This window comes from Suncus etruscus, chromosome 17 (genome assembly GCF_024139225.1).
Source record: "Suncus etruscus isolate mSunEtr1 chromosome 17, mSunEtr1.pri.cur, whole genome shotgun sequence".
Classification (NCBI taxonomy): domain Eukaryota; kingdom Metazoa; phylum Chordata; class Mammalia; order Eulipotyphla; family Soricidae; genus Suncus; species Suncus etruscus.
Window position 1 is genome coordinate 32,585,878 of NC_064864.1, and position 26,135 is coordinate 32,612,012.

Below are 26,135 nucleotides of genomic sequence, written 5' to 3' on the forward strand. Positions count from 1 at the left end.
CACATAAAGACTGATGTACATTTATGTTTAAAACAAATAAGAATAACAAAGGAAACTGTGGCATATTCTTGGAGTTGACAGAACTCTTGGGCTTATACAATGTGCAACTGCTCTACTTAAAAATCTTAGCCAAAAAAAAAAATCTTAGCCAAAAGGAAGAATTACTGTGCTCTTTAAGGTTAGAAATGAAAGATGACAGTTTTCAGAGTAGTAAGATACGAGAATCAAAATGCAGTGAAATTAAGTACATTTTTAAAGGATTATTTCTGTTTTTAAACCAATGGTGAAAGCAACAAATAAATCAGCTAGCCAGAAGTAATCTGCTTTAATTCAAGTCAAAGAATAAACTAAAAGGACCAGGCCATTTCTGCTTTTTCTTTTTCTCTTCCTTTAAATTCCGTTCAAAAGCTCTTAAGTAGAAAGAAATATGTCAGGAGCTTTTAGTGGTAATGGTGGGAGTAGTATCAATGAAAGCTTGACAATCATTTTATTCCTTTGGACAATTCTACATTTCTCTGTTCTCAATCTCAGAGCAAAAATAAAAAAAATAAAAAATTAAAACAGAATAGTATAAGATTAGAAAATAGAATTGGTTAACGTAAGTATAAAATATTTTTTTAGATGTCTAACTTTTGAGAGGAATAAACAATAAATTTAAAACTCACAATTAAGAATTATGTCAAACATTGGAGAAGCAATTCTAATCAAAGACTATTGCCAATCTCATTCAATACCTTGCTTGGCACAGAAGAACTTTAAATGTCCTTCATATATACTGAGATTCAAGAAGAATTTAATAGTATAACAAAACAAGACAAAAAGATATAAAAACCTAAAGCCTTATTCTCTATATAGAAGTAGCAAAACACTTTTAAAAATGTAGTTCCATTTTCCTCCATAAAAAAGCAGTTTACATGACTAAATATGTTCTCTAGGTTAATCAATTATTTTTGCAATAAATCACAATACACTACACATGAATAATTCATTCTTAAAAATTCTAAATCTAATATAAGAATGTAATCAGAAAGCTCTTTTAGTCTCAGGAGCCTCATTACAAATATACAGATACCTGACAATACTAACTAGTGGTTTTGATGAAATTATATTTGGCTAGCTCTAAAAAGTTAGGAGTTATTTCATATATTAAATTTATGAAACTGGGATACACCTTTCTGTAATGAAAACATTTAGTCTGCTGCTGATCTGAAATAAAGTAGAATTTTCCAGGGAAGTTGGTACCACAAAACTGACATCAGTCTGAATTAAATCCTCTGTTTTAGGCTTCTGTGAACACACTAGTAGCATCACTTCAGACCCTAAAATTGGGGCTTAGGAGTCATGTTCCCATGGGAAATTATTTCCCCTCATAACATTAACAGTGAAATTTTAAAAATGAAATGTTTTTTTGTCACAATTGCTTAATCTCTTGTTTCTTTAGACTAAAGATAAAATATCAACTTTGTTAGAAAAGCTTCTTTTTTTTTTTTTTTTTTTTTTTTGGTTTTTGGGCCACACCCTGTGCCGCTCAGGGGTTACTCCTGGCTATGCGCTCAGAAGTTGCTCCTGGCTTCTTGGGGGACCATATGGGACGCCGGGGGATCGAACCGCGGTCCGTCCTAAGCTAGCGCAGGCAAGGCAGGCACCTTACCTCCAGCGCCACCGCCCGGCCCCAGAAAAGTTTCTTAAACCCTCCCCTCACTCACATCCTTCAGTTTTTTCTTAGAATTACTATCTTTAATTACTAATCTAACAGTAAAGATTATAATAGCAAATAGTTTATAGTAATAATAGTAGTAAATAAATAACAGTAATAACAGTAATAAATAGTACTTCTTACCATCTATAATGCAACAGATTTGATAAATGTAGGTACTCTGAACAGGTTTTACATTAAACTACAAATATTTTTTATCCCACTTTGTATCTCAAGCCTGTAACTTAATAGACTGAAACCTATAAAATGTTTCTGCAAAGTATGAAAGTATCATGTACAATAAATAGCATGAAATTAAGCTAATAACTTTTTTCTACCTAATTCCTAACTCCCATGATGGTGAATAATTTCCTATCCTTGCAAGTGTTTAAAAATTCCAAAACTTAAACAGTTAAGTCTAGCTTTTAGAGAAACCATAGATGATTATGACATCAAGGACAGATGAATAAACTCTAAATTAACTGGTAATTAAAAGGGGATTATGTAGGTCACAGAAAGTAGTTCATAGAAAGTATCTACACTACAGTGCGGCACTCAACAGTACTTTATATTCTACAATACAGCAGGTAGAATGTTTGCTTCGGATGGCATATGGTTCGAACCCTGCAGCACATCTGATCCCCTGATGCCTGTCAGGAGTAATCCCTGGGGCTGGAGCGATAGCACAGTGATAAGGCATTTGCCTTGCACGCGGCCAACACAACACAGACCCCAGTTCGAATCCCAGATCCCATATGGTCCCCCGAGCCTGTCAGGAGCGACTTCTGAGTGCAGAGCCAGGAGTAACCCCTGAGTGCGGGCAGGTATGACCCAAAAACAAAACAACAAAAAAGGAGTAATTCCTGAGCACAGAGCCAGGAGTAAATCTTGAGCACCACCAAGTGTAACCCCCAAACAAACAAAAGTACTTATCTAACAAATTGTTGAAGTAAGGAGTCAGGTAAGGGGTACCTTGACAGTAAATTTCAGGGAGAAACAAACGGCCATAACATAACCAAGAAACAATTGAAACCACAAAGAGCCTTAATATCAGAAAATGTTTGGAAAGAAGATATATTCTAAAAAACAGTATCATGTTGCTGGTCAGGATGAAAACCAGACCCAGTAGTACACAAACCACTGATTGTCAGAAAGGACACCTTGATAAAACTGAGGTGAACAAAGGAACCCCTACAATTAAAAGTCCTAGACAACAAAAAAGTAACTCTCTGCCCAAATTGGGGCAACTTAGGGAGAAAGAAAAATCTGAGAAAATCATCTCTCCAAATTAGTTTGGTGCACTCCATGCAAAAGTTACCCATATTTCAATGCTGGGTGCATAATTTCTTCTTTTAAAGTAGTCCTCTGTAGAGGTGCCTCTGTTCCCCTTAGGCTAAGACTTTCAGTTTCTTTTAATTTGGGGGTTCTCTTCTATTCTCTAATATATACAGTATTAAGGTCTGAAGCTATGCTTAGGGCATACTCTCGAATCTGCATTCCAGTATTACTCTTGGTGGGGCTCGTGGGACCATATGTGGTGTCAGGATGGAACCTGTGTGAAAGGCAAGCACCTTACCTACTATACTATTTCCATGGTCCAAATACTTCATAAGGAAAACTATTTTTGTTTCACTTGAGATGCTATTATTTGCCTCTGGGCAAACGGTTGAGGTTCAACAGAAGAACACAAACATGTGCACTTCAAACACATGCATTCTTATTTTATCTTTTATTTTTCAATCATTGTAGCTGTCTTAATTTATGGGCAACATCTACCCAGTAAATATAAGGGGTTGCTCTAGGCAATGCTAGAGAGAAAGCCCACTGTCTGTCCTTCAAGTTCTCAAAGAATTCAGTAAAACATTCTTTTTCAGTTTTTAATTTACTTTGTTAAACTATATACTGTTTATAAAAACTCAACAAAGAGTTAGAGTAAGGCTCAAAAGAAAGAGGTGAATAGTAAGGCAATGAACTGGATGATCTAAGCAAATAAATTTGGAGTGATTACTAAAGTAATTGATTTTTTAAATAAAAAGCATGAAAACATATTTTTCTTTTAATCAATATATGTTCTCTTAAAGGTACTAATTTACCATCTCTGGTCATAAAAAATTAATATGTTATACTGGTCTAATTTCAGTATCAAAATCCACACAAATTTATAGCACATACATATACAGGAAATATATCCATATAATAAAGATTATGCTGTTTCAATAATCTAGGACAAAGCTATACTTTTAATATGGTATTCTTGATCTGAACTGTCCTAAGTGAAAAACACTCAAGAATGAAAGGAAGTTACTTTTTTCTGTAACTCTTCTAAAGTAGCAGAAGAGTGTTTTAAGCTTCTCTGGTTTCCGTGATGAACGTCCTTCAAATAATCTGAAAGAGACCAAAAATAAGAGGGTAAAAGATGGTTGGTTTAAAGTTCTAACTGGAACCCAGGAATGTAGCTCACGCATAAAGTACTATCTTGCATGTGTAAGACCTTGGGTTCAATCTCTGGAATCAAAAATAAAACAAAGCAAATTCCTACCAAAATAAAATATCTTGAAGATTTACAAAAAATTGAATCTTTGTTGCTACCAAGAAGTGAAAGATAATTCTTAATAATAAATCTATAAAGCTAGAAAATTGGTTTGGATTCAAATGTTATCTGGAGAGGTATGAAACCAAAAGAAAGCTTATAAAAAAAAGTTGCTCAGAGCTAGAAACAATAGTACAGAAGGTTAAAGAGCTTGACATATCCATATTCAACCCCAGTTGTAGCCCCAGGACTATATATGCTTCCCCATGCAATGCCAGGATATCTGATATCAGATATCTGCCAGCAATCTCTGAGTATACAGCCAGGAGAAAGCTCTGAGCATTCCCAGGTATTGCCAAAAAACAAAACCCAAACTAAAATGTTGTTAAATTCAGATGGTACACTCTTAACAACCACCTTTTTCTAATCTATCTTCCTCCAATGAGATGGTACCATCTCCTTCAAAGTCAACTAGGCCAGAGAATTAATGCTGTATCATTTTCTCAATGGCAAATACTATTATAATTCATCACTCTAGATAATTACCTGAGTTAACAGAAATGATTTTGGAAAATTTACATGATAAATAAAATGAAAAGAAAATTCATGATTCTGTTAGATAATACAGAGGGGGCACAAGACAGAATACTGGAATAGTGATCAACCCTTGGTGGTTTGGTTAAATAAATATATTCTCTTTGTATGATCAAAACTGAGCCTACCCTATCATCTTGTTTCCAATACCTGGACTTGGATTACTTAATTTAGTTTTCTTTGATATGAGGTGACTTTTACTGTTAATAGCAATACAGAACTGTCCTATAATGCAATGCATCACAGGAAAGAAAGTTTTGTAAGTAGATAACCTTACTGACAGATTTCAAATACAAAAGCATCTTTTGGGGACATGCTTTGGCTACAAAGACTCATTTAAAGATTATAGGAAAGTTCTGTTGTTATAAATGATAAGGCATATATCTACTTCTATTTATCTACTTGGGTCTTAAAACCAGAACCTTCCCCAATAAACTTCAGTTCTCTAAGTCTAGAAATGGACAGAAATTTTTTTCATGATTAGAAAAGCAAGCTTATATAACTGATTAACTACAGAGATAGAAAAGCTAATTCCATGACAAAATTCTATTGCGTGAAATAAATTAGAAAAAAGGGAAGAAATACAGATTTCAAATATCTCAAGCCCTTTTTTTCAGCATTTACTTCTAAAAAAATAATAGTTTTAATATAAATACTTCCTGAGAGAAAACAAAAATATTTTTTTTTTGAGGAGGTGTGAATCTCTCATAGTACTCAGGAGACCTGCAGGTCACTTCCAGGGATTTTTGGCCAGATAATGCTTAAGCTACCGGGGAATACCCCAGTGGTGCTTAGGGGACAGTACAATGGCTCTTCAGTATTCCAGACATGTATTCTAGTCCTCTAAGATAGCTCCCTAGCCTGGAAAATATTTTAAGTTTATCATGCTGCCTGCTGAAAGGCTCTTTGAGACTTTGCTTCTTCTGCAATATGTCAACCAGAACAGTTTGCTTAAATCAAGATGATAGTGAAAATGAAGACACCTGGCAAGTTTGATTAAACAGTACATCAAATAAATTTGACTTACTAAATGAATACCTTAGAATTTACTGCAAAATCCTTTTTTTAGGTCTCCAGCCTGGTTGCAGCCCCCAGCGGCACTGCAGATCTGTGTCTGCGTACAGAAAGGAACCGAGTGGTCCGTCTCATCATCCCTCCTTTCCCCAAACCGTGCAGACACTAGCTTGGTGATGTGTGTACAGTGATCCCTGGACCCCACATTCAAACACAACCGAAGTTTCTTACAAAGCCTTCCCTCATCCTCCTTTCAGGTTTTATCACCAGCCTGGTCACTAGCCTCCTATGGCCATTGCAAGGCTTGTGTCTGGGTACAGAAAGAGGCCCATTGATTCTCCCATCAACCCTTTTCCCAAACACTTCAATTTATACCACATAATTCTAGGGAAACTTGATCAGCACTTCTTTCCCTTAGAAATAAATAGCCCAAAACCCAGATGAACCAACGAATGAACTAGTTTGCAATATTTTTTTGTTTGTTTTTGTTTTTAATTTTGGCTCATATCTGGAAGTGCTCAGGGGTTACTCCTGGCTCTGTGCTCAGAAATATGGGGGACCATATGGGATGCCAGGATTCGAACCACTGTCCATCCTGGATTTTGCAAAGCAAATGCCCTACTGCTGTGCTATACTTAGATAACCTCGCTTTTTAAAAAAAATAACCTCTAAAGAAGATATGCCTATAACCACTTCTTATACAAACAGTTCAATAGATTGCTTTTTCAACACCCTGAAACTCCAGCATTCCAATCAACCAAATGCAAAGAACAATGGGGAAACTAAGGAAAGGTACCTGCAGTTGAGGATAAGGAGAGAAATTCTGGCAAATTTCCAAGCTGAGCAGAATTTAATGGAGAAAGGGAGAAAAAGAAACAATATAATTGAGAAAGAAAACAGAAAAATGGGGCAGGGAAAAGAGAAATATCTAATAGTAGCTGAGACAAGGACAGGGAGATAGTTCAAAGGGCTTGATTGTATGTATGTTTTACATGTGGGAGCACAGGATTCAATCCTTTGCACTGCAAAGATTGTGGGGCATAGATCCTGAGCACTTACAGGTGAGTGACCCAAAAAGTCAAAAGAAACTAGAAAACTAGAAATTGAGACAGAGGTATGAGACAGATCCAATGAGAGAAAAACACAAGAATCCAAGACCCAAAGGGAAAAAGACCACTTCATAATAATCAAGCATCACCCAATTTTTAACATTTCAAAAGCAATTTCTTTTTTAATGTCTAGATTTTCAAGTCCTGGATAAAGTATATTTTGAGACAGCATTTCAGGCAAACATGCACATATTCTCAGCCATTGTAACTCCACTGCAATAGGGAAGACATTTTGGCATTTAACTGAATGATAATTAGAGCATTAAAGAAAGTAAACAGAAAAGACCAGTCAATGGAGGCAATCAAGGGTATCTTCCCATATATGTGTATACAGATATATAAACATATATAAATATATCTATATACACACACATAGAGATAGAGAAAAATAGTTTAATGACGTCTTTCCCTGAATGACTTTCTTTAATGTACAATATGTACTCAGCCTCACCACCCCTCTGATTTTTAAATAAGAATCAAGTGATAATCTGGATTAAAGCCAAAAAGTCTTCTGGCTTTTCACTGAAACACTTTGCCCACATGGCCTTAGCAACATTTTCAGTCCAGGGAAGAAGCAGATGTAAAAGCCTCATTGGGGTTACTACTGTTGCAACCCACAATTAATCTCTGACAATCAGTTTCTAAGCAATCTCAAAAGTATCAATGCTAATCACATTGGAAGCCTTTAAATGAATGTTTAGACCCTGAAAGCAAGGAGGGAGAAGGTCAGAGTAGTTAGCATAATTTAGTAAGGCTGGAAGAACACAATAAATAAAAAAGGGAAGACTTACTGAATTTATGACCTCATCCTCCCATAATATTTGTTACTATTTTGAGTTCAGATACACAATATATACATGCCCCTCCCAAATGCCACTAAAATTATAAATAACAATGAAAAAAGAAAACAAATTAATTCATAAGAAGTTTAACAAATGGTCTATCAATATCAGGATTTGACTTTTCATAAACTATGAAAAAGGGAAACTTTGCTTTCTATTTCTGGTTTGCACTCAGAACATTTTGTTCTTGAGAAGATATAAAACAAGATGAAAAATCACTGAGTATCAATAGAAGACAATATTCAAGTCCTAGCTCTGCTGACAACTCAGTGGCCACCAGAAAAACACCAATTGGAACCAGAGTGATAATACAGTAGGTAGGGCATCTGCCTTGCACCTGGGTGACCAGGTTTAATCCCCAGCACTCCATATGGTTCCTAAACACTGATCCCTAAGTGTAGAGCCAGGAATAAGTCCTGAGTACCACTGAATCTGGTACAAATAAAAAACACCAAGTGGTGTTTATTGTTATGCAGCTAAGAAATCAAACTTGGGGTCTTGCATACAGAGCATATATTCTAGATCTCTGAGCTATGTCCCCAGAAGAATCTGAATCTTTAATGATACCTTTGGTATATCACTTTAGTCAAAGAAATTTTAACAGATTTTGGTCTTAAATAATTATAGCTATCAAATTAATTAATAGCTATCAAGTGCTGAAGCCAACTTTCACTTTGAATTTAACAGATATAATTTTCTCTTCTTTTAAATCAATGTGAGTTAGAGTTAAAGGGTTGATGATGGCTGAGTTTTGATCATACAATGTTGCAACACCCAATCCTTCACCAGTGTTCATTTCCAGCCAGCAATTTCCCAAGTTACCCTCCCATTATTCCCTTCAGCACCCAGCCTGCTCCTATGGCAAATACTATTCTCTCTTTCACTTTTCTGTCCTCTTTCCCCCATTTTTACTTTTAGGCATAGTGATTTGCAATACTGTTATTGAAGGGGTAACATATATATCATTTTACTTTCTTTCAATTCCCAATTTTTGTCCAGAGGAATAAAGTCTAACTATTACTGTCATAGTGATTCTTTCTCTGTCTTCACTACAAAAGTAAAGTTTTCAAAACTTCTTAAGACAGTTTCATGACTTTAAGCTCACTTCACATAAAGAAGAATTTGTATGCCTAGGTAACCTTATTCCATTATATTAAAACAGAAGCAGCAACAACAACAATAACAACTTATGTATGTGTATATAAAATATATGTTATGACAACTAAATGGTATGAATAGATATATACAAATATATTAATGTGATATTTTACATACATATGTGATTATATATAGTTATTGTATGTTAGTAAAGGTGTATATGTATATACATATGTATACAGATACATGTGTATATATGCTCTATATATACACTAACTAGTCTGTGAATTCAAGGAAGGTATGGGAGTATAAATATATATATACACACACATATATACCCTCACATAATAACTAGTCATTGAATTCAGGGCTCTCAGAAAAGGAAAAAATTTAAATGGGTAAAAAAAAGAACATAGGCCTTGGAGTAGGATAGACTTTTGGGGAGTGGGGAGGATTCACACCTGGCAGCGCTCAGGGGTTACTCCTGGCTCTAGGCTCAGAAATTGCTCCTGGCAGACTCAGGGGACCATATGGGATGCCAGAATTCGAACCACCGACCTTCTGCATGCAAGGCAAATGCCTTACCACCATGCTACCTCTCCAGCCCCTGAGTAGGATAGACTTAATCAAGTCCATTAACATTATTATTGTACTAAGTATCAGGAAAAATGAAGTCGTGAAATTTTTCTATACATGGATGGACATGGAAACTATTATGCTGAATGAAATGAGCCAGCGGGAGAGACAGACACAGAATAGTCTCACTCATCTGTGGGATTTAAGAAAAATTAAAGACAGTATGTAATAATACCCAGAGAAAACAGAGATGCAGGTTGGAAGGACTAGCCCATAACATGAAGCTTACCACAAGGATTGGTGAGTGCAGATAGAGAAATAACTACACCAACAACTATCATGACAATGGTAGTGAGTGAGAGAAACAGAATGCCTGTCTTGAAGACAGCAAGGGCTGGTGGAGGAAAGAGATGGGGGGCATTAAAGAGGACGGTTGCACTGGTGAAGGGGGTGTACTTTTTATGACTGAAAAACAACTACAAACATGTTTATAACCACGGTGCTTATATAAAAATAATAAAAAAAAGAAAAAACCATCGTGTTAAAAATGTCAAAAATTCTATGACTGCATGCATTATAAAGATGAAATGATACAATTATACACAATATATTTGTTTTATGACAAATACTTGATAAATACTATTATTTCCTTCTTCTCTATTCACGTTAAAACATACCTGTTGAAGTTAATGTCTGGGTAACTAGAATATTCCGATTTCATTTTAGCATTTCGTCGTGGAAATGTGCAGAAGAAAGCATTAGCTAAAAGACTGGCAATTTGTTCTTGTGACATTGTGATGGAATGATTCATCTTCTGTTTCAGGAGTGGTATTGGCTGATAAAGAAGACCCAAAATACAGACAAGAAGAGCAATAATTAGTTTAGCAATTTCAAAAGCTGGAGCATCAAATTACATTTGCCAAATTAAAGCAAGAATTATTTTCAGTCTACTCTTAGCTCATTCAATCAGAAATACTGTTGAAGTCAAGGGCAGGCCATCAAGGAAGAGTGGGAAAACATACTTGTTTAATGATCGCAGATTCTACAATAATATAAATATATATAATATATAAATACTAGATTGGAGATTTATAATCACTAAAATGGCACGAAGAGAACATAAAGCATTACTTATCGTAAAAAAGCAAGACTGCTTAAACAAACTAGAAAAAATTATCTAAATAATAAAATATTAATAAAATATTAAAAATTAAATAGAAAATGGTAATGCTCAGTTTAGCTCTTACTAATAAATAAAACTTTCTTATCACTTATATTTAAAATTGTTAGAGTAACCTTTCAATTTAGTCCTAAGTAAAATGAGCTAAAGAAAAAATGTAAAATAAGTTTTTTTTTCCTTCTAAGTTTCAATCATACTTCACACGACAGCTTCATCATTGAAATCAAGATCTAATTTTATTATAGAAATTAATAGAACATATGTATATGTTTATGTATATATCTATGACTTATAAGGAGATAGATTATTTAATATATTATCAAAGTTAAGGAAGATGCAGGGCATTCTGAACCAATTAAAGTGGTATTAAATCCAATTCACGGGGGCCGGAGAGATAGCATAGAGGTAGGACATTTGTCTTGCATGCAGCTGATCCAGGACAGACAGTGGTTCGAATACCAGCATCCCATATGGTCCCCAGTGCCTGCCAGAAGCGATTTCTGAGCACAGAGCCAGGAGTAACCCCAGAGCACCACTGGGTGTGACTCCCCCCTAATCCAAATTCACTGATTTTATTTTTAATATAATATACAGAACTGAACATTATATTCAATACTTAATTTTAAGTAGTTAATAATATGTATTTTTAAATTTTTTTTTGTTTTGGAGCCACACCCAACAATGCTCTAGGTATGGTCATAATAGGGTGCTGGAAAATAATTTGTGTTAGTCCCAGGCAAGGCAAACGGCTTACTTTCTGTATTATTTCTCTCTGGCTCTTATAATGCCTTATGTTTAAAGTTACGGAATTTTGATGTACTTCATTATTCAGTAATAATTCATATATTTCAAAGTGAAATGACATCAACTTACTTTATTTTTTAAAGTTTGAAAAATCTAAAAGCTCAATTGTTTGTGATACACTACTTTGAGGAAGAAAGAGAAAAGATGGGTTAAGAGCTATTTTGAAGGCTTCTATGTTTAGTGAAGTACTATTTACAACAGTCAGAATTTGGAAACAACCTATGTGTTTAAGAACAGATGAGTGGAAAAAGAAATTGGTACATCTACACAATGGAAAACTATGCAGTTGTTAGGAAAAAAATAAAATCATAAAATTTGTTTATATATGGATAGATATGAGGATTATTATGTTGACTGAATGAGTCAAAGGAAGACAGACATAGAATGATCACACTCATCTGCAGAATATAAAAATAACAAATATATAGTATGAAAATAATACCCAAAGACAACAGAAATAAAAATGTTGGGCAGGAACTGCAATGAAGACAGAGACTTCTATGACACTATGATAATCATTGCTGGAAATGATCACTCTGGGTAAGAATTGGGAATTGAAAGAAAGTAAAGTGATAAATGCATGATAACCCTTCAGTAAAAGTTTATAACCCACAATGCTTAAAAGAAAAAATGGGAAAAAGGGTAGGGGGAGTAGAGAGAGAAAGAAAAGGGAAAGAGAAAATGGGGAACAGGAGGGTAACTGGGGAAAGAAGTGGCAAGAAATGAGCACTGGTGAAGGGTTGGGTATTGAAACATTGAATGATCGAAACTCAACTATCAACAATATTTTGGGGCCCAGAGAGATAGCACAGTGGTGTTTGCCTTGCAAGCAACCGATCCAGGACCTAAGGTGGTTGGTTCGAATCCCGGTGTCCCATATGGTCCCCTGTGCCTGCCAGGAGCTATTTCTGAGCAGATAGCCAGGAGTAACCCCTGAGCACCGCTGGGTGTGGCCCAAAAACCAAAAAAAAAAAAAAAAAAAAAACCAAAAAAGAAAAAACAAACAAACAACATTTCAAGGTAATTTAATTTAAAAAAGGAAAAGAAATAAAGTTATTTTAAAGACAAAGTGTTCTAAACCTATCAATGTGTTTGTTTTTATTTTAAAGTTAGGTTACTCCTGGCTATGCACTCAGAAATCGCTCCTGGTTTGGGGCACCATATGGGACACTAGGGGATCGAATTGCAGTTTGTCCTAGGTCAGATGCATGGAAGGCAAATGCCTATGGCTGCACCATGGCTCCAGGGCCCCTTAAGTAACTGTTTAACAAACGAAAAAATGTCAGAGTAAGCAAACTCCAATAGTGAAACTGAAGCTCAGAAATAGAATGCTGCATTTTTAATGTCCTTTACAACATTGTCTCTAGACTCTATCCTTTCTCCTTAGTACTGTAAAATGACCATACTCTTTGGCAAACTGTTACCCATTTCTCTCCACTCTTTGACTTTGTCCAAGAAAGTCTAAAGGAAATTCAATTGTGAATCTCAAAAAAGCAACAAAAGGAGAATTTATTTCCACCAACCTGAGTGCAAATATTAGGCAGACAGAGTGCAATCTTTACCATGTCAGGCAAAATAGACTGATATAAATGTTGAGCCTCTGCTTCTTCCAATACCTAAAGAAAAAAATACATTACCAGTGAATAAAAGCCAAATGAACAAATAACATTTGCTATTACTTTTTCTATTGTCGTGAAATTAAATCATATATCTGCCTCTTAAAAGATCATGAAATGCACATTATCAGTATCATTAATTACATGTATACCTACAGGTGCACCACTAATTTTAAATATTCATTTCTAAATGTATGACCCTCACCTTATACTCTGTTGGAAACAAATGAGTATTATAATCAAATACCTATCCCTATCAACATTCACAATTAACAAAAACACTTGCAAGTGAAAACAGTTTTCTGACCTAAAAGATGTGAGGCCACCAAGAAACTATTTAGATTTGCCTATAATTTTAATATATTACCAAAGAAACAGTAATTATTTCAGAGTATATAGTCTGTATGTCCAATCAGACTTAATAGATAACTTCAGAATTTTCCTTTTTGGGGCACTCTTGGGAAATAAAAAACACAATTTCCATATTATAATCCTTAGCATAATGAAGATGACACTCATGGTCCATTCTTGTAATTATAATTTCCTACCTCAAATGTTTTAGAAACTAAGTTTGATTTTAAAATCTAACTTCTCTCAAGATATCAGGGTAGTTCTTTAACAATAAAAATCTCATACAGTGGGGCTGGAGTGGTGGCGCTAGAGATAAGGTGTCTGCCTTGCAAGCTCTAGCCTAGGATGGACTGTGGTTCGATCCCCCTACCCCCACCCCCGCTTTCCACATGATCCCCCAAGCCAGGAGCGATTTCTGAGCGCATAGCCAGGAGTAACCTAAGCGTCACCAGGTGTGGTCAAAAACAAAAACAAAAAACAAAATCTTATTTAGTAAACATGAAGATGAAAGTCACTTATTCATTTAAAATCACACTTGAAGTAGAAAACATTTGAAGAGTTTGATCCTGACATTATTATAAAAAAGGAAAACTGAAGTCTAGAGAGTTCCATGACATTCACACACTGAAGAGGTCAAGTGGCAATTAGATTGGAATTAAAATAAAGTTTCTGGCTTTTATTTTGTTTTTGCACCTTAACTGATGAAAAATAAATTCCTTATAATAATCTGTAAATTTCTCTGGTAAACAGGAGAAATTAAAGGAATATTCCTTTATACCTCTGTACCTGGAGATGCAGATAATACACAAAAAAGTAATATAGTTGATACCCACTCTGGGTTAATTGGGAAGTTCTAACACTAAGACTATTACTTCTAAAACCCAGTCTATCTTTATATTCCTCTTTTAATTGGTATCTTGGAAAACCTGATATCCAGAATATTCATAGAAAAAAATTTTTTTTTTTGGTTTTTGGCCCATACCCGGAGACTCTCAGGGTTTCCTCCTAGCTATGCGCTCAGAAATCACTCCTGGCTTGGGGGACCATATGGAATGCTGCAGAATCAAATCGAGGTTCGTCCTACATCCTACACTAGTGCGGGCAAGGCAGATACCTTACGGCTTGCGCCACCGCTCTGCCCCCAAGATTTATAAATTTTGTATTCAATTAATCACAGGTATTTACAAAGAACAGTAATATGGGACAGTATACTACCAACCCTACCCTGATCGGTGATTGTGCCCTACCCTAGGGCATTCTGCTCCCACCACTGGGTGGTACTTAGGCCCCAGGAAACAAGCCCCTCCCCTTCCACAGACCCTTGCTTTTATGCCCCCGAATCAGGTACCACCCAATGGTGGGAGCAGAATCAGGTACCACCCTAGGGTGGGAGCAGAATGCCAGGCCACACCCTAGGGTAGGGCACAATCACCGACCAGGGTAGGGTCAGTAATTTAATAATCCCATTTAAATGTTTACATACACAACAAACAATTGCCAGGGATTACAGCAATCATACATTTTAGTCAGTGTGGTATAGTGAGATGATGTACTTTTTTATTTTGGTTTTGGTTTTTGGGTCACACCTAGTGACCCAGTGCTCAGGATTTACTCCTGGCTCTGTGCTCAGAAATCACTCCTGGAAGACACAGGGGACCATATGGGATGTCGGGATTCGAACCACAGCCTGTCCTGGGTTGGCTGCGTGCAAGGCAAACGCCCTCCGCTGTGCTATTTCTCCGGCCCCAAGATAACATACTTTTTTGTATATTAAATTACAAATGGTAGTGCAAGGATATGGGTAACAATGATGTGGATATGGATAACAATGTTAGTGCGATGATATGGAAAAAATGGCCCTCACATTTAGGATAGTGCCAGGGAGAAAACTGTGGTCTCATGCTTACAAGGCAAATGCTCTACAATTGAACTATCCTCAGGTCCCCTGTAATTCTAAAACTTGTATTTGAAAAGGGTTCAATGGTAAAATGCCTCCTTCCTTTTTGAAGTTTCAAGTTCATTTCCTAGTATCACGCTATTATTTTGAGCATATCTCAGTGATACTGATGTTTTGTGATTTCCAGGGTCACAGTGAAGTTTGGTGTGATCTCCAGAACATTGCAGACAAGCCACGTCCAAGGGCCCCTGGCAAGTGTCACAATTAAATATTCAGTGGAAATGAAAACAAAGGAAAAGCAAAGAGGGTAAAATAAAATTTGTTTGGGTAATTATACCTTGTTTCTTTGCTGGTATTTTGGGGAGAGTGAGGCCTTCCCACTTGGGGTTTGGGGGTAGCTCTTGGTTTACTCCTGGCTGTTCAGAGGACCATATAGGATGTTGGGGATTTAACCTGAGCAGGTTGCACGCAAGGCCAGTGCCCTATTTGCTGTACTATTTCTCTGACTCATTTTATATAGTTTTTAATTGAGTATAATGAAATTTGCCTGAAATTTCTTCTCAGAAGATCCACATCTGTGTTATTTCACAGCTAATGCTTCTGTTCTCTCAATTCAGTTGAAATTTTCCTGGTTCTTTGTGATGAGTGATTTTTCTAATATAATTACTTTATTTAAACACTATGGTTACAAAATTGTTCATGACTGAGTTCTGTAATAAAATGTACACTATCCTTTACCAGTGCACTTTACCTGCCACCAATGCCCCACTTTCCTTCCCACCCACCTAACTCTGTTCTCTTTCTCTCTATCTCTCTCTCTCTCTCTCTCTCTCTCTCTCTCTCTCTCTCTCCCCCCTCCCTCTCTCTCTCTCTCTCCCCCCCTCCCTCTCTCTCTCTCTCCCCCCTCCCTCTCTCCCTCCCTCCCTCCCCATTTTAGACTTTGTGATTTGCAATATTGTTACTGAGGGGTATCATAGCTATCACTATTTCCTTTCACCACCCAATTCTTGTCCAGAGCGATCATTTCCAACTAAAACCTCAGCCTCCTCCAACTTTTGTGTAAAGCTACCTAACATGAATCGGTCCTCCTGGCTCTAATCTCTATTGTCTTCTCTATTGTCTCTAGATAATATTACCCTGCTATCTTTCATTCTTCTTATATCTCACTAATGAGTGAGATTATTTTATGTCTATTTCTCTCCTCTGACTCACTTTACTCAGCATTAATAATCTCCATATATCCATTCATTTATAAGCAAATTTCATGACCTTATTCTTCTAATAGTATAGTATTCCATTGTGTAGCTATATAACAGCAAAGTTTTGTGCGCAACAGGACATATAACAGTATATTATAACAGCATGGTATCCCATTGCTTAGATGTGGCGAAGTCTCTTTAGCCACTCATCTGTTTCAGGCACTTGGGTTGATTTCTGAAATTGGAAACTGAATATTTTATTATTAAACATTCTAGCTTACTTAAATCTTATTTTGTGGGCTTTCTACAACTTTCTGTTGAGTCTAAGGATGGGGAGGGAAAAGTCATCATGATACCACTGTTTAAAGGTAAGAATTAGTGGTAAGAATACCACACATGGGTGCTGTATCTTTTCTACAGAACCATAAACTCTGGTCGGTTCTTTCTACCATTCAGATTTGTATATTTATTATGTATAATGTCCATTTTCTTCCTTTTTTGTTTTCTGATCACTCCTACCTGTGTTCAGGACTTACTTCTGACTCTGCACTCAGGAATCAATCCTCACTCCTGGTGATACTCAGGTGATGGCAAGGACTGAACTTGGATCACACAATTGCAGTCAAGCACTCTGGTATCAGCCCTAGAGTGTCCATATTTCTAAAATGTAGTTTGCCGGAAGGATAAGGAGGAATATCTATTCTAAGATTTTTAACCTAAAGACATTTAATCTTAAATTTCTAAATGGGCTGACAGCTTCTTTTCCTTTGGGTACTTGACCCTGTCTTTTAAAAATCTGACATAGAAGTAACTGCTGACATGCTTTCCTGGCTGAAAATAAGGTTTAAGATATACTTTATTTATCCAATAAAGATTTAGTACACAGAACTTTTCACCACAGTCAATACTGTAGATCTATGTCTAACAAATGCTTTGAAAATGAGAACACCACAAATATCACTTGAGAACCTAACCAATCTAACTACTGTCTAAGACAGAAAGCAACATTTGAAACACTAGCCTGGTTTTATGTCTCTCCACATTTAAAAAAATTTTTTTGTATTGGAGCCAGGGATCAAAACCAGGGTCTCATAATACAGAGTATGTGCTTTTCTACCAAGTAATATCTGTAGTCTTCCTCAAATATCAGTATTGCTATGTAAACCTCACATATTATTGCTTTCAAACACTGTCCTAACATTTATAATAAGAATGATAATGAATATATGAAAATGAGTATTTACATGATGGTAATGAGATAACTGACCAAGAAATTAGAAGATTACAATTATAAAACAGGATTTCCATTTGTTCTCTATATTAACTTACAAAAATCCCTGAATCCCTTATTTTCTCACCTATAAGGAAAATTTTAACAGTTTAGGCAGGGATCTCAAACTCGCAGCCTGCGGGCCATTTGCGGCCCTCCATACCCTAGAGGAATCTTTTTTTGTTTTGTTTTGTTTTAGTTGTTTGGGTCACACCCCCCAATGTTCAAGGTTTACTGTTGACTTTGCCTCCTTTGGCCCCCAGGTAAATTGAGTTTGAGACCCCTTGTTTAGAGCTTAAAGGCTTAAATATAATAGTGTTAATGCTCATAAATAAGCGCAAAGTATTATTATCTAATGGGTCAGCAAATCTGACCCTTTCTAGAATCTCCTCTTTCTTTTATTACCCCCACATATATTAACGGACATGTTCAAATGATTGATTTAGTAGGATCGTACATATTCATTACCTCCTTTTAATCGGTTTTGAACTACCCTGACTCAATTTCTCATCCAATCTCTAAATGCTTCCCTGCTGGTAATCCACCTACAGTTCTACCTAAATTCACCCAGGTGTGTCCCAACTACACCTGAAAGCTTTCAATAGCTTTTTTCTTTTTCTTTTTTCAATTCTGACTCATCTCTTTTCCTTTATTTTTTTAAAATAATTTTTATGGTGACCAAAGTGAATAACAAATCTTCCACAGTAATATTTAAGGTACATAGTGACAATGAATCAGGGCCATTCCCACCACCAGTGTTGTCCTCCCTCCACCCCTTTTCCCAGCATGTGTCCCATATCCTCCTCCTCTGCCCTTTCAACATAGTTCAAACTCCTTGAACTAATAACCGAGCTATATATATGGCCCATTTGTGTTCATCTAGTCTTATTTACTATGTGCATGTATATACAAATCTGTTCATTATACAGAATAAAATATCAGCAATTTACTCTAGTACCTATCAGTGCTTCCAAAATTATAATTTGTCCTATATCTGGAAAAAAATCTTTCCTAGTCAGCATTAACCTTGGCTCCTGGGCTACAACTGGTTGTGTTTAGGCTTACTCCTAACTCTGCACTCAGGGATTATTCCTGGTGGGCTCAGATGACCATATGGGGTGTCAAAGATCAAAGCTGGGCCAGTTGCCTTCAAGACAAGTGCCCTAATCACTGCTCATCTTTTTCTTTTAACTTTTTTTTTTTTTGGTTTTTGGGTCACATCCGGCAGTGCTCAGGGGTCACACTCCTGACTGTCTGTTCAGAAATAGCTCCTGGCAGGCACGGGGGACCATATGGGACACCGGGATTTGAACCAACCACCTTTGGTCCTGGATCGGCTGCTTGCAAGGCAAATGCCGCTGTGCTCTCTCTCCGGGCCTTTCTTTTAACTTTTAATGTCTTGCTTAAACAAAATTTTGCTTCAGGGCCCAGAGAGATAGCAAAGCTTCGTTTGCCTTGCAAGCAGCCAATCCAGGACCAAAGGTGGTTGGTTCAAATCCCGGTGTCCCATATGGTCCCCATGCCTGCCAGGAGCTATTTCTGAGCAGTCAGCCAGGAGTAACCCCTGAGCAACGCCGGGTGTGGCCCAAAAAACAAAAACAAAAACAAAAAACTTTGCTTCAAAGTCTATTCAAACAGCTTCCCTCTATTCAGATTACTGTTCCTCTTATATTTTATCTGTGCATTTCTTTATAAGACATTGAAGATGGCAAGAGCTTTTTCTTTGTTTTCTTTAGGATAGTAAATAGCTTTACTTAATAAATATGTGAGAGATAAACACCCTTGATTCAGAGTATAGAGAGAAGACAAGTGAATCTAGGGTGAGGGCGGAAGAAGAGAAAGAGAAGTAGCAGGGGAACAGGGATCTGGACCTCAGGCACACCAGTGATGTGGGAAACTGCTATATATCCAAAGAACAGACTTAACAACACTGAAAACATAAGATCTAAATTAAAGTCGCTGAACTTAGAGATGTGCCTGTCATGGTGGCAGGCAGAAAGGGGAGGCAGTGGATGTACATATCAGGCAATGGAAGGTAGCATGGAAACACTGGTTGAGGGAAGTTAACACTGATGGGAGATTTGGTCTTGGAATACTAAAATCCAACTATCAATAACCTTGTGAATTACAGTTCTTTATAATTAAAATCTTAAAATGTTGTTTAAAAGAGAGTAGACAGAGGAAGGAAGAGTCATGTAAAGGAAGAAAAATTTTAAGACTAAGGATGTGAGCAACTCTAGAAATTTTGTTTCATTCTTCAGAAAAAAAAAATTTTTTTTATGTTGATGGCCCAGTGAAACACTGGCACCACATGACCCCTTAATCCTCATTCAGCACCAGACCATGAGACCCTAGGGACACCTGAACACTCTGGATGGGGTACTGGAGGCCCTGTACCCCTGAATAAATCAGGGTGGATATGGTAGTCTGCAACACTGCCAGGGGTCTCAAACTCAATTTACCTGGGGGCCGCAGGAGGCAAAGTCAGGGTGATCCTTGAGTGCAAAGTCAGTAGTAAGCCTGGAACATTGGGGGGTGTGACCCAAACAACTAAAACTAAACAAAACAAAAAAAGATTCCTCTAGGGCAGGGCCACAAAATGTGGTACGGAGGGCCGCAAAGGGCTCGTGAGCCGCGAGTTTGAGACCCCTGGAGACTGAGCAGAACCTCATCCTCAAATACCAGCATTGAGCCAAGAATTGCTGGGAGAAGTCTACTGGGAAATAGTCTGGTCCCACCCTAACACCGCAAGTTAATTAAACAGCATATATAATGTACTAAGCAATCTAAATATGCCTAAAACTTACCAGAGAAATCTACTACTGGAGTTTAAAAGCCCCAAAAGAAAAGAAACTCCATTTCCTATTCAAAATTAAAATAAAATAGAATTATTGGGATCTTTTGAATTTATTCTCCAGGCATATTATTTACATTTAAAACTATATGTGAGGGCTGGAGAGATAGCACACAAGTAGGGTGTTTGCCTTGCATGCAATTAACCCAGGTTCAATCTCCAGCATCCCACTATGATTCCCCAAGCCTGCCAGGAGTAATTTCTAAGTGCAGAACCCTGAGCACTGCTAGGTGTGGCCCAACTCCAACAAAAACAGAAAAAAAAACTAAACAAGCACGAGAAAAATAAAAAACATTTAAATCACTAAAATGATGTAAGGAATCAAATGGAGAAGGCGAACACTTCTAATATTTATTTGTGTGTGACTCAAACTGATATTCTGAGTGAAGAATATGACAGCTCACAAGAAAACAGACTCACTCAATCTACTTAATTTCTGAAGGCCCAGGCAAGTTTGACAGGCCAACCACAGCGTAATTTTTCATGTGAATCACCATGACAATCACAGCGTCAATAAAAGTGTACCAAAAATGTAATAAAGTCCAATTTGCAGTTGATCTGAGAAAGAGCTAACCTAATATTCTCATATTCAAGATGCAAATATTAACTAATTTGTGGACTTAATAAGAGTGTCCGCAATCTTATCTAATGTTATCAAAAGAAGTACAAAATGAGTAGAGTGGCAGAGAGCAAGGGGACAGGAAAAGCTGAACATTAACAAGGAACAGCAGTTGTGACAGTAAAAAGGTCTGTGCTCATAGCACCCTACTTCTCTCTAAAATCTTCTTACGCGATTTAATTTTCCACTTCAAATAACTATTAAGAATTTCTATACAGATCTTTAAAGTATCATGATTCACACCTAGGATGCAGAGATAAAAACTATATCCATTATATACATTTGAAATGATTTGCTTTAGTTATAGAACAAAACCATCTTTATAGTATTTGTCCTATAACTCAACACTTAACATGGAATGTATCATGTTGGTATAAATTTCTTTCTATTTCCTCCCCCATATTAATGCAAGTGAATGAAGAAAAAAAGGGAAAAGAGACAGGTCATGGATTACCCTTTTATTCTTCACTCCAATTTTAAATCCAGCTTTCATGAGCTAGTCCAGGGAGAAAGGAGAAAGTAAGAAAGAGTCCTCCTGCTGACCTTTAACCACAAACAATTTCCAATTTTACCTAAAGACCATTCTATTTCTTATGACAGAATTCTGTAATAGTATCTCACTTCATTCAGAAAATTTTAAATTTTCTGGTTTAAATTAAAACATCTGGTTTAGGGGCCGGTGAGGTGGCGCTAGAGGTAAGGTGTCTGCCTTGCAAGCGCTAGCCAAGGAAGGACCCAGGTTAGATCCCCCTGCTCCCATATGGTCTCCCCAAGCCAGGGGCAATTTCTGAGCGCTTAGCCAGGAGTAACCCGAGCATCAAATGGGTGTGGCTGAAAAAAAAACAAAAACAAAAACAAACAAAAAAACCCACATCTGGTTTAAAATTCACAGGCTTTTGTCGATGGATTTGGAAATTTCCACATCATGCACTACTTAATCCAAGTAAATAATAACTAATCTGGGAACACAATGAATTAGTAAGAATATGTTCATTAAATTTTTAGAACAGAACATGTCTCTAATCAAAAACAGCCATACAATTTCCTACAAAAATTTCATTAAAATAGAATGAAAATTAGAATTGTGTAGGTTTATGAAACATAAGGAAGCATTTCTCTAACTAGCATTTACTGATTATATATATATATATATATATATTTTTTTTTTTTTTTTTTTTGTCACACCCGGCAGAGCTGCAAAGGGTCTCAAACTCGTGGCCCTACGTACAACATTTTGTGGCCTTGCCCTAAAGAAATCTTTTTTTGTTTTGTTTTGTTTTAGTTGTTTGGGTCACACCCCCCAATGTTCCAGGCTTACTACTGACTTTGCACTCAAGGATCACCCCGACTTTGCCTCCTGCGGCCCCCAGATAAATTGAGTTTGAGACCCCTGGAGAGGTTACTCCTGGCTCATGCTTAGAAATCGCTCCTGGCAGGCTGTGGGGAGAAGGCATATATGGGATGCCGGGATTTGAACCACTGTCCTTCCGCATGTAAGGCAAACACTCTATCTCCATGCTATCTCTCCGGCCCCTGAAATTCATTTTTATACTAACATAAAGTGCACAAAATAGTATTAATAAAAACATAACAATATATCCGCATTGCTCTATGTCTCAAAAAAACTTATTTTCCAGTACTGTTCTTGTAAAATGATTGTTCTTTAAGGAATGATTCCCACACTAGCATCAGATGTTCTGATAGGTCTTTCTCATATCTCACTTCTATTACTACATATAACCATATCTATCTATCAATCACTTTTAGAAATCACACCACAATGCACTCCCAATACCATACAAACTATTATCCATCTTTCACAGACAGGCAATCAAACTCAACAAGATTTCATAGAAATAATTGATAGTAAGGTAAAATGTCAAGTAGTGGAAGCTTACTATATTGCAGTTATAACTTACTATAAGCTTATTATATTGAGGCAATAATTTACGATAGTTTATAAATTAAAATTTAGTAAGAACACATTTTAACTAGAAGAAACACTTTAAGTTACTTCTTTTTATTTACTTTTGGGGGTTTTGGATCATATATACTTAGTGCTGCTCATGACTTACTCCTGACTCCACTCAGGGAACTACTGTATTTGCCGGCGTATAAGACGACTCCCTAATTTTGCAGTTAAAACATAAGTTTAGGCCTATATTTCCTGTATCAGACAGAACGTTCCTGTGCTGCAACTGTATGTACCACAGTGAGCCAATCACAACAAGCAAAGGTTCAAAGGTTCTACTGTAATAGTCTTCCTCTCTGACTCTGGCCAATCTGAGCAGGCTTTTGACAGTGTAGATTCGGGTCCAGAACATTGTCTAATTTGCATGCATAAAAAGCCTGCTTGGACTGGCTGAGTTAGAGAGGCGGTCCGAGCAGCCTTGCAGTGATTGGTGCAGGATCGAGTTGGAAAATTCGTTTTGTGGCAATATTCAGACAATTTTCATTTAGCGCATATTGAAACATTTTTCGGTATATACTCGGCGTATAAGACGACCCTCGATTTTCTGTTGATTTTTTGTTTGTTTCAAAAGTCGTCTTATACGACAGAAAACACGGTAAATGGGATGCTAGAGATCAAACCCAGGTATGCCATATGGGAACCAGGAATTAAAACCAGATTGGCCATGTGCAAGTCAAGGGCCTTATCCGCTGTATGAGCTCTTGGACCCTGTTATTACTTTAAAGTAATTTTCAAGATAGTTCATTGGTAGAGTCCCATACGAATACACTTTGAAAATAATTTACTATACAATTCAAATAATGTGCATGTATATAATAGAGCTTAATTATTAATTTTCTTCTTAACGTATCCAGTATGAATTAATACTATCTAGTCTGAACTTCACTCATTAGTGAGGTTGAAACAATATATTTGCAAAAGGTGAGGACACCCCCTGGTGGCAGAATAGTTGGATACTACACTTGATATCAGTTGAAAGGCTGAGAAGCAATGATGGAATAATTTTGGAAGAAAATATTATAAATGCGTTATTAGTTAACATAAATATTATAATGAAGATATCTTTAAAAACGGGCTGATAATATTCTATTTAGAAACTTGATTATTTCAGATAGAACAACTCATAAAAACTTAATATATGATGGCAATTGCTGAAGAGTCTTGTTGAGGAAATCTGACAAGGACAGAAAAAACTGAGATGCAGAAGGAACCGAAGAGATGACTTATTCCACTAAATGAAGCTTCTGCCCTTTACAAAAGGAGAGCCAGGGGGCCAGAAAGATAGCACAGAGGTAGGGCACACAGTTGATCCAGGATGGACAGTGGCTCGAATTCCGGCATCCCATACAGTCCCCGGTGCCTGCCAGGAGTGATTTCTGAGTGCCACCGAGTGTGACCCAAAAACCAAAAAATAAATAAATAAATAAATAAATAAATAAATAAGAGAGCTACTTGTCATGTTTGAACTCCTTATAATTATTTTATGTGTGTGTGTTTATGTGTGTATATTTTTGGGTGCCAGGGATAGAACCCGTGATCTCACACATGCAACACATATATACTCACCACTGAGCAATATTCCCGGCCATTCATCTAATTTGTAATGCTTTTTATTACTTTAATCCTGAAAGTTAATACAACACAAATATGCAAAATTATCAGCTCAAGCATGTAATACTTTAATTGACCATTTGAAAGGCAATATAGTAACTAAAGCAGGTCTATATTAGCTATAGGTAGCTGCAACTAATTTTCAAGTTTAATTTCAATGTTATTCTTTTTTAGTTTTAGGTGTTTTTTGTTTTTGGTTGTTGTTGGTGTTTTCCTTCTTCTGGTTTTTTTTTTTTTTTTTTTTGATCATACCTAGGGATGTTCAGGGGTTACTCTTGGCTCTGTACTCAGGAACTACTCCTGATGTTACACAGGGGACCATACGGGATGCTACAATGATACCTGGGTTGGGCACATCACAGCAAGCATTCAGCCCCTCAATTTTTTTTTTTTTTTTTTTGGTTTTTGGGCCACACCCGGTAACGCTCAAGGGTTACTCCTGGCTATGTGCTCAGAAGTTGCTCCTGGCTTGGGGGACCATATGGGACACCGGGGGATCGAACCGCGGTCCGTCCAAGGCTAGCGCAGGCAAGGCAGGCACCTTACCTTTAGCGCCACCGCCCGGCCCCAGCCCCTCAATTTTAGTTATTTTATATTTTAGTTTAGTGTTTTGATTTAGAGACCATAAAGGGTTGGACTCAGGTTTTACTTCTGCCTGTGATCAGGAATCACTCTTCAGAGTCCAGGGAACAATATGGAAGGCTGGAGACTGAGACAAGGTTGGCTGCATGAAATTCAAGCACCTTACCCACACACTATCTCTCCAGCCCATTAATTTCAATTTTAAATAGTAATATATGGTTAGTGGGTTCTGCTGGATACAATGAGTCTAATCCTATTTGTTATGCCATACCAATGATGGAGCCAACAAAGATAACCAAGAGAGATTAAAAGGTATCCAGGCATATGTACAGCAGGACAGTATAAATACATATACCTGAAACTTTCTGTCTGGATCCCCTCTACGTCCATCTCTGGTTTTTAAGTCACATCTAACAATCCTCAGAGACTTTTCCCATCTTGATCACCAAGGGACTATATATGAAGCAGAGGATTGAATCAGCACTCCTGCACACAAAGTGTGAGCTTTAATCTGCTGAACTCTCTCTAGTCCTCAGTTATGGGTTTTTGTTTTTATTCCTGTTGTTCATGAGCCACAACTACCTATGCTCAAGGCTTGGTCCTAGCTCTTTGTTCAGGAATCATTCCTGACTCAGGAGTCCATATAAGGGGTTGGGGAGACAGCATAAAAGGTGAATACCCTAACTGCTGTACTATCTCTCTAGCCTCTATATTTTGGATT

General features: G+C 36.9%; 1 protein-coding gene across 1 annotated transcript in view; it reads right to left on the reverse strand.

Moving 5' to 3' along the window:
- Positions 1-26,135, reverse strand: part of PARG (poly(ADP-ribose) glycohydrolase) — a 99,156-nt gene that overhangs the window by 39,263 nt on the left and 33,758 nt on the right. The window contains exons 8-10 of the mRNA XM_049790769.1: positions 12,967-13,059; positions 10,137-10,294; positions 4,002-4,081 (exon numbers count right to left, since the gene is read on the reverse strand). Of these exons, the coding sequence (XP_049646726.1) occupies positions 4,002-4,081; positions 10,137-10,294; positions 12,967-13,059 (331 nt within the window). The remainder of the gene's footprint in view (positions 1-4,001; positions 4,082-10,136; positions 10,295-12,966; positions 13,060-26,135) is intronic.